A 19,102-nucleotide genomic window follows, 5' to 3' on the forward strand; every position below is an offset into this window, starting at 1 on the left:
AATTATTTTCCTGCATTTTTCCTGCACTCAGCTGAACATGGCTGGGGAAACACTGGCAACTGCGTTGAGCAATCCCTTTTAAAATACATGACTAAATGGGCACTCCCTGTTGCCTATTACAAATTCTATTACATATTACTAGCTTGCCTACTTTTGCACTCTCCAAAAGGATATCACATCTTCTTCTCTTTCCTCACCCTCTCTGCATTCTTCCCTTGAATTTTTCACACACATTGAGAGATTAAAACAATCATCAAATGCCTAGTCTACTTTATACCCCTGGAATGTAAGCTTCCTAAAAGCAGGAAAATTGGTTTCCTTGTTTACTGCTATATCCTTTATATTTAAAATTGTGCCTGGCACACTGCAGTTACTTGAAAAATCTTTGTAGAATGGAAAAATGACTGCTTAAAATGATATATTTGATGTTTAATGACACAATGAAGCATTTAAAAACAATTATCAGTAAATTTACCAGCAAATCCAAATAAATAATAATCACAAATTTGTAATAGAAAGTTTTCCATCATCATGATCTCAATATTTTTCCCACATGACACATAATTAAAGGTCTAAGAAAGACTGCTTTCAGCATACCAAATTAAAATACTTACCAGATACTGACCATATGCAGTTTGCAGTGTCTTTCCTACAGGAACTTATAATCACTATAGACTACACAACAAATAATATATCAATTGGACCATGATTCACAAAGCATAGAGCACTTTACCATATATTGTCTCATTTGTGCCACAGAACAACTCATTGATATTATAACCAAGGCTTGGAGAGCTTAAGTATCTTGCCTAAGTCACTTGGCTGCTAAGTGGCCAAGGCAGGTATCCAAACCAGATTTACTGATTCAAAGTTCACTCATTTCATTATACAATGAAATTCACTACTCATTTCTATGTTCAAAAACCAAAAACTGTGTCCTGATATATATGAGTAACTCTAATTCAGTCTTCCATAACCTGCCTTCATGCTTCTTTCCAACTTGACATCTTGACTTTCTTCTACACACTCTGAGCTCCAGTGGGCTCATTCCCACTTTCTCCTTGAACAACACATCTTTCTCATGGTCATCAAAGACTTTTCCTGATGCTTTTGATATTCATTTGGGATTCTTTTATGCATTCTCTCTTTCAAAAAGGTCTCTTCTACCTTCTTTTCAACGAGATTTTCCCTAATATTTGCTCCCACAGTGGTTTTTCCCTTCCCTCCCCCAGAGCTCTTTCTGTTTTACCACTGAATCTTGTTATTAAACCATGTAAGTCTTATATAATCTGGTTTATGTAGAAGAGTTCTGAATTTTAAATGAGATCAAAAGCTTCCTTGGGCCAGCCCTGGTGGCCTAGTGGTTAAGTTTGGTGAGTTCTGCTTTGGTGGCCTGGGTTCAGTCCCCAGGCACGGACCTACACGACTTGTCTGTCAGTGGCCATGCTGTTGTGGTGGCACACATACAAAAAGAGGAAGATTGGCAGTGGATGTTAGCTCAGGGTAAATACTCCTCAGCAAGAAAAAAAAACCTTCCTTGAAGTCAGAGACTATGTCTTCTCTACAGACCCATCAATATGATAGTTATATATAGGAATCAATAAATATGAATTTCAGTAACTGTTTATGCATATATTACTATGAGTATTAGTGATTAGTAATTTAATTAACACCTGCATAGTATTCACAATCTATTTGTTCTCTCATCTACCTGGTAAATTTTTTTTAAAGTGCCTTATGTAAGTTACCACAGTTTGTCACATAAATTTTTTTGTATCTTAAAAATGGTTAAACAGAGAAGAGTAAATCACTTTCTTAGTCGTGTAAAAATCATCAGCATAAATCAAATTAAAAATCATGTTTATAATACATAATAAGTTCACAAACACATTTTAAAGAACTTGCAGAGGAAAACTCATAGGCTACTAAACTGGTTCCTAATTCCTGGATACACTCCAATATCCCAAATTACTTTCAAGTGAAGTCTAAAGAAATAAGAAAATTTTACCTTATTCCTCGTTTTTATGAGTGACATCCCAGAACCAAATTAATGGGATCTTTTCTGTTTTATTTTGTTTTACTTTTTTTCCTTTAAATACTTTAGACCAAGTCAAAGTTTATTTTAAAATACTTTACTCAATACAAGGACATACCCAATGTAAAGATATAAGAAAAAGGCAAAGTTTTTTCCTCACTTTTAAAAATTTCACTTAAAGATGTTAACTTTGTGTTAGATTATTAATCTTATGGTTATAAATGTAACTGCATATGTTTTAGAATTATTAGTAAATGACCTTATCTCATACTAACACAAAACATCAAGCATAAAAACATCAAGAGGGGCTGGCCCTGTGGCTGAGTGGTTAAGTTCATGCACTCTGCTTCGGCAGCCCGGGGTTTTGCCAGTTCAGGTCCTGGGCATGGACATGGCACTGCTCATCAAGTCACATTGAGGCAGCATCCCACATAACACAACCGGAGTGACATACAACTAAGAATATACAACTATGTACTTGGGGGCTTTGGGGAGAAGAAGAAGAAAAAATCAGATTGGCAACAGATGTTAGCTCAAGGCCAATCTTAAAAAAAAAAGTACAATTCTATTGCTGACTATGACCAAACCAACGGATATCATATGTTATTTAGTTTCTAAGAAAATAAGGGATAAGAGAAGAAAATCTAGAAAAAACTGCCATACAATGACATTGCTTTGTTGTAAGATTAATGTCACCAACTTTTTTAAAAAAGTTAATGCTAACTCCTTTTGTCCTTAAAGCTTTTTAGATGCCTTAAAAAACTTTTAAAATCAAAATTTTCTATTCTTGCTCACTTTGTGGCTTAATTTTGTTACTTCAAGGACACATAAAATAGAAAAAAACACAAAAAGGAACTCATGTTTCAACTACATAAAATGACAATCACACTGTAAAAACAATCCATTATTAAATTTATAATCTCTTACAATATCTTAAGGATTTAAATAATCTTTGGCAGTTTAAATAGTTGTTAAACTAGAAGTTGATTCCTAACTGAATCTCTCTAGAAAGAGTCAGGAAGCATACATAAAATAAAAGCATAAAAGGAATTTCAGAAAAACTATCTATTCATTGGGAGAATAAGATAAAAAATAGAGGACAGCGTCATTTGTGACATTGAGAGAAAATTTGCTCAGTTATTGCACAAGTCACATGGAGGATGTTGACATCTTTCTCAGCAGCAATGAGAAAGGACCCTATCCTGGAGGGTAAAGAATATCAAAGTACCTGCCATGATAGCAAAGGGCCTTTGTCTGTGAGAAATAAAAGCAAAACAAAACAAAACTGGGAACAAATCCTCATCTCGTAAATGCCTCATAGCACGTTACATGTTGGCAGAGGTAGAATTTGGCAATATTTCTCTGTCCTTTATTTCCATCCTTGGGGTCACATAATTGAAACTGTAGTGAATCTGGTCCCATGGCTATTTCTTGCCATTAAGTAGGCTAAGCCATGCGAACTGATAAGATCACTGTGCATTCTTTTTGAAATACATAAGGCCACTACACATTTGCTTAGAATTAACATTTGAAGAAACATTATTAACATAATAAAGTCTAGAGTCCTTTTACTTTGAACTATATCATAAAGGTTTAAGCCAGTTTTGGCATAAAACTCATTCGTTTGGTAGGCTAAAGCTGTATTATTTTCTAGAAGAAACCAAAATTTTATGGCATTCATGCCAAACTAGGATTACACAGCCCCATATCACAAACATTGCTTAGCCAGAAGAAGTTGGAGGTCCTGGTGAGTGGTTTTCTAAGTGAACAGCCTTCAGAACTCTGCACGCCATACCTTCTTTACACGAGGAAGGGCATGGTGTCCAGTCACTGTATGGGGTCATGATACAGTCCTTCCTACAAGGAAGCAGACAGGGCCTCACTGTTTCAGGCCGAAGGCTTTCAGGACACCTGTGAAAAGCAAAGGGAATTTACTAAACCTCTATAGTAATCCAGAAAACCAGGTAATTTAATATCTTCAGGATTTTCATTGCTAAAGTTGCTAACCAGTCACCAATCTATATTATTTAACTTCCAGGAGACTTTCTGCTTTTGACAAGAACTATATGACCAAATTAATTCTTCCAAACTGGACCTCAATAAAGCTTCTCAAAGAAGGATGTGTAAATTTAATAATAGTTATTGTGCTATCTAGAAAAAAATATAATACTTATACCTTATCCTCTTCTAGTAATCTCTCCATTAATAAATTTGTTTTCTAACATGCTTCATAAGAAATTTGTGGAAATCCAAATTACCAATGTTTAAGACCCAATTCTACATCTTTGTATAACTAAATAGGCTGATTGGTGATTATGAGTTTCCAAGTTATTCTGCACTTTATTTTTACAAAATATAAAATAAACTTATAACTGAGTCTATTCTATACACACTACATGCTCAAAAATAATATTGTATTTACAGCTATATATTTCATAATAAATAAGTAATAAATTAACAAAAGTGTATAGATCATTATGATAAGCAATTTTTGCTTTATTCCTGGTTTCACTTAGTGTTTCTATTCTTATTTTTTCTTCCAGTTTGTTCTAAGTTTCAAATTATGAGATTTTAAATATTTTTATGTTATAATATTTTTTGGAACAAAAAGAGTGAATATAAGTAAAACCAAAATAGTCAACCAGTAATTTAAAGAAAAATGAATCACTGCCTTCTGGACATAAATTATACTAAAATTAACTAAATTATTTTTCTTAAACAGCAAAATTATATTATTTATTAGGAACACAAGTGAAAGATAATGACAGAACATTGAGATGTCTTACTTTATATAAGACTTTCACTTCCTAAAAGATAATTTTAGGAAGCTGATGTATGAGTTTTAAATATTCTATCTTCTTTATTGTGTACTTATTATCTGATTTTTAAATTTCCCAATTCCTCTCTGCATCTTCATGATCTGATTCTATTCTTGTTAGTGGTCAAATGTTGGCCATGAGCATTAAGACTAGAAGAAGATTCACATTACGACAACAAAAGATAATAACATAATTCATGCAACTAAAAGCAACTTAATGTTCTGATTCCTAAAAACTTCTCTTTTGAGGTCATATAAATTTCTGATAAGTAAGCTAAGAGGCATTAAAGAAGTAAACCAAATAACCAGTATAACTGTTCCTGGAATAACTTGGCAAATTAGTGAAAAATGGGATTTAAAAATACTCCCCATGTAGGAAGCCAAATTTTTTGCAGGTCAAGATAAATTGTCTTTTAACAAGTAAGTTAATCAGGTTTTCAGAACTGAATTATGAGTGAAAAAAATGAACATCATTAATCTCCTTCCCATAATTTCTTTAGAGGACTTTGCTGACACTTCATTTTTGATGTATCTTGTATCATATCTATTTATCTACGTGTCTTATCTCATACATAAATATTACATTCTGTTAAATTATATAGAGCCAAGCTTTCCTCTCTCACTATAACATTAGGGTTTATTTAGAAGTGGATTTAAAAAATATATTGGATTCAACATTTCAAAAAGGAATAATCTCCCTGGTTTAGGTTGAGGATAAGTTTGGATTTTCCTAATTGTTATGACTATTAAAGACATGGATGACAAATATATTTAGATGTGAATCATAGGAGTTAATGCATTGTTACAATTGAGATTATAAAACACTCGAATCGTAACTTAACCTGCATTATTAACCAGGAAATATTATACGGCAAAATCCCACATATAATCCTGTTATTCTTTTGGAACTATGGAATTAATGATTAGCGATTATTATTGGAAGCATTCCTTTTCAATGAAGCAACTTTATAACTTTAAAAATGAGAGAGCATTACTCGACTGCACATTCTTCAAATTTTAGCTCCAAATAAATCAATGGAATTTACAATGTTATTTACAATCTCCAAAATTCTGTTTTAGTTTAGAAATATCCACAGCAAGATACTTGGCTAACTGTGGAGAACAAAATTACTAACAACAAAGCCATTAAATGAATGTGCAAAGATAAATTATACAGCCTAGACTACATCCAATAAAATGAATTCAGACTTCCTTTGGGGAAGCAATTGGTTCAGTCAACATGCTTCTTTTCTCCCTTGTACTGTTTGTATTTAGTGTTTGTGGTTTAAATCAAGGAATTGATTTTCCCCCAAATCTCATTCAAGGTCAAATTAAACAGATGTGATAGGAGTTGAAGTTTGTTACTCGGAGGATAGATAAGATCAATAACATTGATTTTACCATTGCACAGTAATCTGTTTTATTAAGAGGAGTTTAAAACAAGGTTTCTATTTGCATTTTTGTTTCAAATGCCTAGTACTGAAAAGCATTCATTGAATTTAACCTCACATTTAGGCATAAGGGCAGTAACATTTTCTTTTGCGTTCACTGTATTTGCTCAATTTTTCGGAAATTTAAGGGCAAAGTAAATCCATTTGATTTAACAAATCTGTGTATGTATCCAGGTCATGGAATACAAGCTGTAAGGGCGGAGCACATTTTAAATGGATTACTGTGGTGGTGCCATGGGGCTTCAGGATACCTTCCTACCGAATGGCTTAATAACATGAATTCAGCAGGCTTTTTCACACACAGCCTTGTACACATGTACATCCACCACCCAGAAAATATTTTGTAGTTTACATAAGTGAGGAAAACATCAACAGCAAAGCTGTTGAAAGCTGATTAACTGTAAAACAGGACAAGAGTGAGCTTACTTGTAGAAGCTCAGCACGATCACCCTCCATCCTGTGCCACTACAGCTGGGTCAGGTTACAACCCTGCAACGGGTATTTCTACCTCTGTGCTTGTCCCAGGAAGACAATCCTCCAGGACCTGGGATTCTGCTCCTGCTGGTACTGCTAGTGAATTTTAATACACTGCACATTAATTTCCTTTGTTAGATTCATCACAACTTTAGCATTATTTATATTAAAATATTGGTTTGGGGCTACCTATTAAGCATGTGGAATAGTTTCTCAATTTATTCAGATCTCTGTGGCATACATTTTCTAATATGTTTCCTAATTTCAAACTATACAAACAAATAAAGTGTGGGGGGAAATATCCTTAATGTCTGGAACCCTAGCCAGGTAAAAACTATTCATAATGGGATTCTTATTTATCCCCTGGAGCTCTTCATACATCAAGTGCAGTATTATCATTTCCCTGAAACAATAAGAAGTATCTCGAATTTTTAAGAGAAAATAATTTCTAAGATTTAGTGAGTGCTTACATTACCACTATTTTTTTTCGTTAAATCCTTCCAATAAACTTTGAAAACTGAGGCCAGAATCAGTGAAGCAGCAACTTAAGATCGTACATAACCCTTAAGTATTTGGCCAAGTATTTGAAAATTATGAGGCCCTTTTTATACCAACGTAAAATTGACTGGTCTTACTTTCCACACTTCACATGGCTACAGTGATTTGAATTTTAAAAGGTTTACGCTGTCTTAGTCTCAAAACCTAAGAGGATTTTCCTCTTAAAAGAATACATTTTTAGAGTTGATTTATTAATTTTCTCTAGGAATTGATTAGCCCAGTTAGGCCGTGACCTGTTTTTGTTTATATTTCTCACAAGACACACATACTATGCCAACTCTAGTTCTTTGTCCTCCCCTCTAGCAAATCGTTTGCCTTGTTATTACACCATTTGTAACCACAGTGAGATACTGGTAAGTGGTTTTCCCACTTACCACAATAGTCATCGTAGTCCATGGCTCTCTCTTGAAAGTAAATGGCTTATTCATTTAACCATTAAAAGATGTAATAAGTTTGGCCTCCATATTTTTGATATAGCTTTTTTCTAGGGGAAATGAAAGGCAGATCATAGAAGGCTACTGCCCAATTAAACTCGATTGGCAGCCTCCACAGCCTACGGGTACATAGGAGGTCATGGATGACCTACACTGCTAGGATTTTGTACGCTGTCATTATTGATCAGCCAGGCCTAGAGCAAGCACTTCTTTCATTGCCTCACTAGCTTAATAAAAGCAGAAAGTGCTACTATAAAGCTGAAAGTAGGTATCATATAGAAAGATTTCCACAGAATTTATGGATCCCAGGTACAAGACTCTGGAGCTGTCATAACTTTACCAGTGGCTGACATTCAAAACAAACAAATCTTACTCTTGAGGATTGGTACGACAGGCATCAAAATGCTCCATTTCATGAAGCAAGTGAAGCCTGAGCCAATCCCTTGCTTGGTTGACCACAGGATTTACTATTGTCATTCTAAAGCCCTTACTTTTTGGGTCCCACTTGGCCCACATTGACCCGCACACAGATGACTTTTCTGGTCTGCATGCCGACAGAGCAAGAGGCCTCCCCATTCCAAGTTGTAGTTGTGTTGAAGGACGATACTGATGTGTCCTCGATGCACTGGCCCCAGGGACCAGTTTGCCAGTGGTACACAGTACAGGGATGCTCATTACAGCTGCGTACCTCTTGCAAAGCACTGCTGTTCGGACAGTGAACTCCACCTATAAAAACGGACATTAGCAGATTAGATATAGTGCCAACAGGAACCTTACCATTCTTTGTTCCCCAGAACTAACAATGATACCTGCCACTAATTAGCACACAGCATGTGGCTAGCACACTGCTAGGAAGGCAAATTACATATCAAACTTACCTCATTTGCCACGGTCTGGCTTAAAATTTAAACTATGCGGGGTATATGATATTTGTTTTGGAGGACCGTGGAGAACCTCAAAGGGAGAGGCCATTGTTTTCCAGAGAAGCTGAAAATGAGGTACAAATAAAGTCTCTGTGAATGCTGACCACGGGAGACGTGGGTATTGAGACTCTAGGTGAAGAAAACCCAGTGTGTTTGCAAATATTATCCCCCCAAATTGAAAGTCTTAACTACAGTTTTTAAAGTGCTGCTTATTTTAATGTATTAGGCATTAGGGTGATTAGAAACAGGGGTTTTAAAATCGATCGATGCTTTTTGATCTCCAAGAGCATTGCTGGAAAAGCTATGTAGTAATGATGATATCGTATTTCTCCAAATCCAAGATGTCATTGCCTATGAGATATATCATCATTTTATGTGTCCCAAAGAAGAGAAATGACTACGAATTAAACTCTGATATAATTTCTTGTAAACTCTAATTTTTATTGTGTGCTTATTGAAATAGCTTTATATGACTTATTTACACAGTTTTTAAAAACTATATTCTCTTTTGCATACATTAAAAGGGAAGGTATTCCCAAAACTTCTTCACTCAGAGACCAAATCTTTCGAGTCACATTTTAACCCACATTCATCAAAGTTTGTGTTCTCCCACGCAGTATCATTTCTGTGGCATCAAAAGTGTTGGTGATGCCAGATTTCTTACAAAGAGTGCTCCTCTGTTGTCTCCAGAGTTTTCTTCAAGGATACTGGTACCCATCACTAAGTTTTGATGCTGTTGAATTCTTAATTGCACCAGGTGTGAATGCAAGGTTTAAGTGAGCAACTGTGGAAGAAGGGTTGATTTTCCTTCCTCAGATAGTCCTTAGCAGTTTTTGTTTGCTTTTGGCAGAAATATCATAGGATTGTGATTGCCACCAGGAATAACAATGAAATTCACATATATCAGCACTGACAAATATATTACAAGTACTGTTCGGCCACAGTGGTTTTAAAATGAATGCATTGTAAGATGCAATAATTCCAGAGATGATAAAGGGTAAAAAAGATGTGTCTTTTAATCAATAGAATATGGTATGGAGGTGTCATTATGGAACCCTTTTTTATGTGCTAACCCCATTATAAGTACTTTGTAGGTGGGACTTCATTTCTCATTTTATATCCACAACTCCCTTACAAGTTAAAAATTATAAAGTGGATGAGCCCATATAGCTTAAATGATGTGGCCACAGTAACAGCCAGGAATCTGTGGAGCCCCGTTACTTACCACTATGCCATTTATAATGCCAATTATGAAAATAAAAAGCTTTATATTCTTCAAGCAGAGTATTGGAGGAATTAATTGCTTACTTTATTGGCAATCTGATCTATTCAAACTTACGCAGCCTCTGGATTTCATTTTAGGAACAGAAAATAACTGGTTGTTAATACGAAATAGTGGGAATCTTGGAGGTTGATCACAAATATTCATGACAGTAAATGGAGGAAATATTGCATATAATAAGACATGGGTTCTAGATATTAGGAAAGCAAGTTTCAAAAAGTTAAAAATAAATAAGAAAAGGTGATTCAATAGCTAGTGATCCTAACATGGAAGATGGCTCCAAAAGTTTGAGATTTGGGTAAAAGTCATAAACAAAACCATATTCTGAGCTGATCTTCAGGTATCACTTCACTTATGATTAAGGACATCCCTCTATTCAGCAAATAAATTGACAAGCAGTTTATGTGAGAATTTAACTGCAATTTAGAATCATTTATGCAGTGTTGAACATGGAATCAACATCAGAATAACCTGCATTAAACAGCATTTCATTAACGTCCCTGCTTCATGAAGGTGAAAACATCTGTCACAGTTCATATCCTATCCTCCATCACACAGCTCAGCGACCCTGGCAGCCTCTGAAAAGACGTTTAGGATTTGAATAGGAACGAATCCTAAACCATACTAATTGGATTGGGAGAAGGAAATGAGCACTCTTAATACCCATCCCCCGAGGGTCTAGAACGATCCAATGTTATCTCTCAGACAAACACAGGCTAAATATAGACGTTGTATAAATATACCTTTTATGCAACTATTTTAACCATACCTTTATATTTAACAGTAAAATTATTGATCTTCTATAAAAAATGTGTTTCTTTACTTACCCCATTTTCACTGTGAGTATATGTATGCTGTTTAAACTGTGATTTCAAAACTCTAAATTGTCTTTGACAGTAAAATTGACTGGTTGGCTTTGGAAAAAATGATAAGAAAAAAACTTGTACAACATCAGCATAATGTGTCTAGGAACTGCAAGATAGCTGTTAAGTTTACCTTCATAAAGGCTATTTATTTTCCTGCCCCAATCCACATTAAAGCCCCATCAGCAGTTTTGGTCTGGTGTCAGGATCCGTGCACAGATAAGCCCCAAAGTGGTCTTAATTATAACAATGATACGGCATTTTCAAAAGCATGGCTTGGAGTAATCAGTCATTGCAGCATTGCGTGTTGCTTTGGGAATGATTTGATGGTAGAAAAATTGATAGATATAATATTGAATTTATTTGTTATTTATGGGAAGATCTAGTTCTCGACATCTGGAAATATTTCCGTAGTACTAGGGAAGTTATAAAATGTCACTCATGACAAAATTAGCAGTAAGCCTAATTAAAAAAATCCTTTTATACATAAAAATATAAGCTTCATACGTATGTGACTAGGTTTTCTATCATTCCACCAAAGGGAAAGATTTTATAATACTTCGATGCAATTCTACTATATAAATAAACTTTCATGTGTAGATTAAAAATATCAACAATTATGTGAAACTTCTCTCTTAGAAATGAATAAGTGACTTTTCCTCCCCACATCAAGTCCATAAAAGCTGTGGTAGGATATATTTGAACAGAGACATGGTGTTTCTGGTTCTGGCATTGAAGGCTTTACAATTTAGATGGCAAACTGAAAAAAAAAGAACCTTGTTCAAAACATTAATTGGATACTTGATTGCAATATGCAATGTCTATGTCCGATGCATCAAGAGACACCTAAAGGGGTTAAAAATAGTTCCTGCTACTTTCAGGATCTTATAATGCAGTGGGGAAAGGTAGTAGGGGGGATAAGGTAAGCATACAAATGAATCTAATTCTAGATAGAATATGATAATTATGTTAAAAGAGGTATTTAGTATAACTGGGATCCAAACGTATGAGATTCTCTTAGTTTTGGGGGACTAAAAAATGCCTCAGGTAGGAGGCATTGAGATGAGTTTTGAAGGAGTAGGATTTCGACAAACAGAGTTCTTGGAAGAGAGAGAGAGGAAAGGGAGAATTTTATTTAAGCAGAAGAAAAAATAAATACAAGCAAAGGCATGCAGGCAGGTACGACCTTGGGAGTTAGCAGTTTTAATGCAGTCAGTTGGAGTGCAGAGGTCACGTAGGCAAGTGACTGGCAGCAAGGATAAGGAAGTGGACTGGGCTCATGTTAAGAAGAGGCTGTCAGTGTACTAGGAATTAGTTTTAAGATGCTTGTAACTTCGCCTGTTATTGCAGCTCAAATTTCTTTTACAGCAGACTACTGCTGGGTGGAAAGCACACTGGCAATAGCATGATTTCAGGGAACTGAAGTTCAGAAGAGCATGAAGCACAGAGAATCTCAGGAGATTCTGCTGCAGACTCTCCCCTCCCTCTGCCCCCTTTTATTCCTTGCACAAAGAGGTAAAAGACTTCTTACTGTGGAGTCTGCGTACATTCTGCTTGGTGGTCGTGTGGGGTCAATTGAAGCAGAACTCCTTTTTCAGAGTTAATAACGGGAGGATGAGGAAGTGATAGCATTTACTTAGAAGTCATCAGAGTTATGTGTGTATATACACATCAAATGGATCCCGGGTTCTTCAAATACCTCTAGGAAACAGCAGTGCTCCTCGGCTCTTAACGATTAAAATCATTTAACTGTAAAAACTGAACAAGTTAAAATAGAAATGTTCCTCTCTTCAATGTTTTGTACTGCAAAGTATAATTTTTGAAGACTATTAATTATTTGAGGAAAAATGGCATCATTCTATTTGAATTTGCACCTCTTCTCTGCATGTATAAAAGCAGATGTTAAGGTACACTAAAATTTGGCTGAGGAAGTTATAATGTCAGGTCATTGTGAACTTTGCCAAAATAAATATTCTCTCATTTCTTAATTTGCAAGGATAATTAACTATACAATGAGAATTAACAGAAGTTGTTATACTCAGTGAAAAACATTTTGAAAATCATTTTTTTTTTAAACCAAGTTTGTTAAGGATCTATAACCTGGGTTCAAAAAATTGAGAAGGTTATAAACTTAACATCAGTTTTTAATTTTTTATTCTAATTCAATCTACTATTATTTATATTAAAAGTATGCCAGACTTAAGTGCTAAAAGATTGCTTCCTTTTAGAACTTCCGACATAATTTTAAAGTAGCTTTTGGGACCCATCCTACAGTTTACACAATACAAGGAAGATTTTTACCTCAAAGTATCATACAATGTTAAAAATCGAATTACCAGTTTTATTCAATCCGAAGTCAAGGCTTAGGAAGTAAGATACACACACACATACATACAATTTTTTTTTTTTTAAGTTGAAAAAAACACTTTTACTTTCTCCAGTATATTAACTATCTCCAGTTGTGACCATTCGTGATTTGATTTCAAAATGACAACATTTTAATAAGAAGCATTTTATGACAATTTTTGTGTATTGCAGATAATAGGCTACATAAGGTTGCTCAAGATTGTATTAAAAGCAATTATATTCAAATTGTTTTCATTATATTTTTTATGTTTTAATTTTGAACCAACCTCAAAATTACATAAAAATTTAAAGTATAATATCCATAATTATTTTCCCTGGACCATTTGGAAGAAGTTGTTGAAATGATGCCCATTACCCTAAATACTTTAGTGTGTATTTCCTGTAATCAAGGGCATTTTCCTACATGTAAGCACATTCAATGTCCAAGACCAGGAAATTAACACTGATACATTATTCCCATCTAATCCTCAGATCCATTTAAGTGTGTCAACTATCCCCAAATGTCCTTCACAGCAAAAAATCTAGCTCAGAATCAAGTGTGGCAGTTAGATGCACATCTTGTTAATCCCCTTCAATATGGAATAGTTCCTCAGTCTTTCCTTAATTTTCATAATTTAGACACTTTTGAAGATTAAGGGCCAGATATTTTGTACAACGTCTTTCAGTTAGGGTTTGTCAGATGTTTCCTCACGATTAGATTTTACAACATGCATCTTTGACAAAGACATCACAGAAGTGATGCCATGTTCTCACTGTTCCACACCAAGAATGCACGATGACTTTTATTTGCTCCATTACCAAACATGTAAACTTTGATCACCGGATTAAGGTGGTGTCTGTCAGACTTCTCCATTAGGGAGATACCTGAGACTGTGAATATAAATGCTCTTCATCAGATGGTCAACTAATACATTTATTTATATCAAGTATGGATCTGTGGTTTCCTATCTTATTTAATGGGTTATAATCCATTATAATTATTTTGGCATTCAAATTGTTCCCATATGTGGCCAGTGGAAGACCATGCTAGCTAGCTTCCATGACCTTTTGATGTGTTCCACTCTTCCTTCCTTTCTGGCACAAGATCTTCCAAGCACATCTTGTACTTTTCCTGTCCCAGCCCTGGAATCAGCTATTTCTCCAAGGAACCTTGGTTCCTTTTATTGGAGAATATTAGAAACCAAGATCTGAGTGCTGAATGTTCTTACTGCTATTGGGGTCTTACTGCACTCAGGTCCTTTCAGTAGATAAAGCTAATTTATGTATATAATATAAGTATATATTTATCATACTTATGTTTGCATTTATTTCTATATCTGTCTTTACAAATTGAACACCATGAATTCATACTCATAACTTCCAATTCCAATACAATGTGGCAGGGTTTATTCTAGTTTTCATTCTTAACATATTTGTAAATCCCTTCTCCAGAAACAAGAAACCCAACTCCTGTTATTTTTAATAGATATATTTATTTGGTCAACCCCACCTCCCTATCTCCCACTGCCATCTCCACTGTTGTACATACAGGAAGTCCTCATTCAGCTCATGCTCTGACACCCTGCATCAGGCCACCCTACACTACAGAAAGCCTCCTCAACCATGCCTGGCTCCGACAGCCCACATTGGGCTGGTTGCCTCAATGCTAGGATTCTCTCCTTACCCTGCTTGTGCTTGGACATCCTGTGTTGGGTCACTGCTTTTTACCCTCTTGTACAATCCATATGCCCCTCCCTTTAGCCTACTCAGTGTCTCTGACACTCATACCAGGCCACTCTTTTCCCACGAGGGAGGCCTTCTCACCCAGGCTGGGCTGTGACAAGGCACTCTGGACTACTGCAGACGCCCCACCTGCTGGCATAGATGCTCAAGTGCCTGGCTCCACCTAAAGGCTTTTTAGATAAAATTATTCAGGAAGGGAAAGAGCATAGAAGGGAAAAGAAGGAAAGGGAAAAGAAAGAAGGATAGTATGAAGAAGAGAAAGTGTTATCCTATTATTCTATCATTCTTTTGACAGGAATAAAGAAATAATAAAAGTCATAACATTTTAACAATGGAGAGTTTATTGACTGAATTGGGACCATATGGAATGTGCTTTATCATATATATATGGACATAGATATAGATGTAGACACACATATGTATACACATACACAAAGAGAAGACTGAGTAAACCAAGGGTAAGACCAGTAGCCAGCACTCCTCTGCTCCATTTGAAATTACATTCAGTTTCAAGTCATGACTGTATGACTTGCTTTGACAATGAAATGTCGGTGGAAATGACATAAATCCCTTCTGGAGTGCTGATGCTTTTAAATCAGCAGACAGACTCTCCAACTATCTTCTTCCTCTGGCATGAGGACCTTGAAGTAGGTCTTAATATGGAAGTGTAACGCTGAGACATTTTATGGAAGACAGACTGCCTTGGAGAGTTTCCCAAGACTGTGGCAAAATTCCCATGAGGAAGAAATAATTGTTCTGTTAAGTTACTGAACTTCTGGGCTGTCTGTTACTGCAGCACAAGGTAGTCTGTCCTTATTAGTACAAGAGGTTACACAATCTTCAGGACAATGTTTAATGGCGACATTCTGACTGAGATGAACAAAACTATAGCTTGCAGCATTTATTTTGTACATGGACTTGTCCTGTAACTTATTGCACTAGAAAAATCACTTAATTTCATGTCTAAACACTCAATATATAATTTTGCTAATGTGATCTTTTCCCTCAAAGTTATCACAATAATGTTTTTATCTATAGAAAATTAAGAAAACTTATGACAAACATAAAATATTAATTCTTTGGGAATAACAGAAAGACCTACTTTTGCGTAGAATTATAATGGGTTATCTAATTGGCAGGGAAACATTTTAAGACTTCCTGCAATTATAGTTCCTAAATCATTTAAAAAACAGCTCAGAGTTATGAAAGACTTATCCTGGAGGAAAAAAAATTTGTTTCAGTGTCCAGCAAATAATAGGTATTAAATAAATAGTTTTTGAAGCATATTCATTAAATATTTTACATACTATACCAGTTTTTGTAACTGTTATTAATAGAGAAAAATAGCAGAAGATTCCTCATTGACAGAGTTTCCTCTATGGTTTCCATTTAAAATTATGTTTTGAATTCGCGCCTTTATGATTTACTATATACACATCTATAATTTTCAAGCATGGCTTGCTTATGATGCAGTTGCTGGACTTAATTAAAAATTATTGAAGTCCCACCCTTTCAAACTAAGTGGATGATACATACCAAAGAGCAATCATAAATTTCTGCCTTTAAAGCATTTCATGACCTTTCAGTGTGAGGCATCATGTCTATAGAAATAATGATCTGGTGAGTTCTGCAAGCATGGCAAAATCTCTGCCATGTGACTCACGGGGCGAAAAGTCACTCATTACTAGTCGCACAGCAAGTGTCTGCACAGTATAATGGATTTATAGGAAGCAGGGTGACCACAGATCTAATTTTAATGAAGCCCAAGACATAATCTGAGCTGATAGAGTTTGAAGTCTGAGTATAATCTATACAAGGTTAGAGTTAGTGTTTGACAACACAGGGAATGTAATTTTCTCTCTAAAAGGTTCTATTTTTTATTAAGTGCCATAGATACACCTTTTTTGGGTAGCAAATAGTTAAATTTATATTAAGGTGACAGGAAAAAAGTTATTAGGCACTTTAAATAAAATTTTCCCATAGGTTTAAATACGTTAAATTTTTCTCCTATGTCTTAAGGCCAAGGTAGTTACATTTTTGCATAGACATTGCATACAGATAGTAAGTTTGACCAAATAAGAATACTATCAGGTTTCTATCACTAAAGTGCTTCATCAACAGAAAAATAAAATAGGCAACTTAAAAATTCCTCCCAAACTGGGTATACGTAGAGAAACACACGCTTATTACAAAGAGAAATCATTATTTGTTAGCGCTAGATGTGAATGGGGAGAATAGTCATTCAGCTTGATAATATTTAAATAACATACGCCTATATTCTTGAGACAGAACATGCCTTATGTGACAGAACGTGACTTACTTCTCTGTTTTCCTTACTCTTGTGTTATTTCCCAGAATGACGAGATTAAGTACGACAGTATAGCACTCAGTCACAGGGAGGCGAAATTAGCATTTGGATATAAGCTTGAGAGACAATTACTAAGAGCCTTGCATTTCTCGGCAATAAAGCTTGCACAACAGAGGTATGAAAATATGACAAACATGCTTTATTCATCCAATAGGGTGAAGTGATTTAGGAGCAATATATTTTAAAAATAAAAACAATGTATGAGACTCCTGGATCTCAGAGCTTATGTTCAGAAACCTGAATGGTAGAAATTCCATGTCATTTTCAGTCAAGCAACAGCCATGGTGGTGTTTATCTTAAATAAACTTTATTATTGAACATAGATGCCTATTTTTGAGAAGGTAGGAGGTGATTTCAAAGGGAAAAACTATTGAAATAGAGACTACTGAAATAGAGAAAAAAAATGAAAGCTGGCATTTGGAATTTTGGGAGCCATTTTCAGACCTTTTCACAGGTTTAACACTTTGAAGTGGAAAGAACTTGAATTATTAGGAGGAAGGAAAGGCAAATTAAGTTCACGGTTAAAAGTCTTTCCTCTTTTTTTAAAGATCTATTTTTAAGATTAATTTTGGGGAACAGAAGCAAGCTGCCCAATACGTCAACAGATGTTAAATCTCGGATTGCTGGATTTGTGGAAGTTGATTTTTTGTAGACCATCATCTTATTCAAACTAGACAAAGAAAAACGCATGCCAACGTCTGAAAGAAACCTGAGTCCCTTCTGAAGCTGGTGACCTTACCTTCCTCACCCGCATAGGCCAGAATGGACCGTGCTCGTATCTGTTTCCCTTCTGTGGTTTTCCCTGAGCAGGTGTGTGAGCAGGAGGACCACGTAGACCACGTGCTGAGCACACAGTCCTTGGGGCACGGGGCATCACAGGCAACAGGGATGGGAAAGATGGCATCTCTGCACAGCTGTCTGTCAACTTCTTCTCCTGGGAAAGACATCATCACCAACAGTCTATCATTTTTAAATAAATGTAAAATGAGCAATTGAAACCAGATGGGCACCCAGATAAATTAGATTATTTCCTTTTTGTTCTTAGTTAAAAACAAAGCCAAAAGAGCTTCTTTTATTCTTTTATTAAAATCAGAAGCTTTAGGTGTATAGATCAAACACATCACTGAAAGTATTTTTATGCTACAGATAATCGGCCCAATAAGTGATTTTTATACTTATAATATTTGGCTTGCAATAAGGAGCATCAATGAAATATGTTCCCGTCTTTATTTCAATATTGGAGATGAGCCATAATTTACAAATAACGACTTTATCCATAACATGTACCATATGTTTTCATGAACCAACTCATAGATATCTTTATTTGCAAACTCTCTCCTGTCTCCCAAAGAATTTATTTTTGTGTGATTGGAAACCTTTTTCTTTCGTTTAAAAAAACCAGTTTGTTGGTTGGAAATAGCCAAAAAACATAAATAATAGGATAGCATTATAAAACCACTGCTTAGGGCAGTCCCATTGAGTGAAGGGAAGAAAAACATCAAGGCAGGCAAGCGGCAGAAATAAGATGGTGTCACTCCATGCTTAAAACTCTTCAGTATATTCCCATTGCTCTTAAGATAAAGACCAGATTTCTTAAAAGTTTCTAAGACCTCAAATAACGTGGCTGTTTCCTTTCTAGCTTCATCTCACTCCACTCTCTCCCTTGCCCTCGAAGCTCTAGAGATCAGCACTCCTCCAGTATTTGTTGAATGAATGAAATGAGATGTACAAAAGATCAATGAGAAAGAAAATATTGTTATTGTTAATAAATACCAAAGATAGGCAAAAAAATTACAAATAAATGTGC

At 35.3% G+C, this 19,102-nt stretch overlaps 1 protein-coding gene across 5 annotated transcripts in view; it reads right to left on the minus strand.

The window, feature by feature from the left end:
* THSD7A (thrombospondin type 1 domain containing 7A) overlaps positions 1–19,102 on the minus strand; it is a 676,621-nt gene that overhangs the window by 75,313 nt on the left and 582,206 nt on the right. For all 5 annotated transcript variants that reach the window (XM_070615793.1, XM_070615794.1, XM_070615795.1 and 2 more), the window contains 3 exons: positions 18,035–18,229; positions 8,262–8,496; positions 3,831–3,946 (listed from right to left, as the gene is read on the minus strand). In XM_070615793.1, coding sequence (XP_070471894.1) covers positions 3,831–3,946; positions 8,262–8,496; positions 18,035–18,229 — 546 coding nt within the window. The remainder of the gene's footprint in view (positions 1–3,830; positions 3,947–8,261; positions 8,497–18,034; positions 18,230–19,102) is intronic.

The sequence above is a fragment of the Equus przewalskii genome, chromosome 4 (genome assembly GCF_037783145.1).
Source record: "Equus przewalskii isolate Varuska chromosome 4, EquPr2, whole genome shotgun sequence".
Taxonomy (NCBI): Eukaryota; Metazoa; Chordata; class Mammalia; order Perissodactyla; family Equidae; genus Equus; species Equus przewalskii.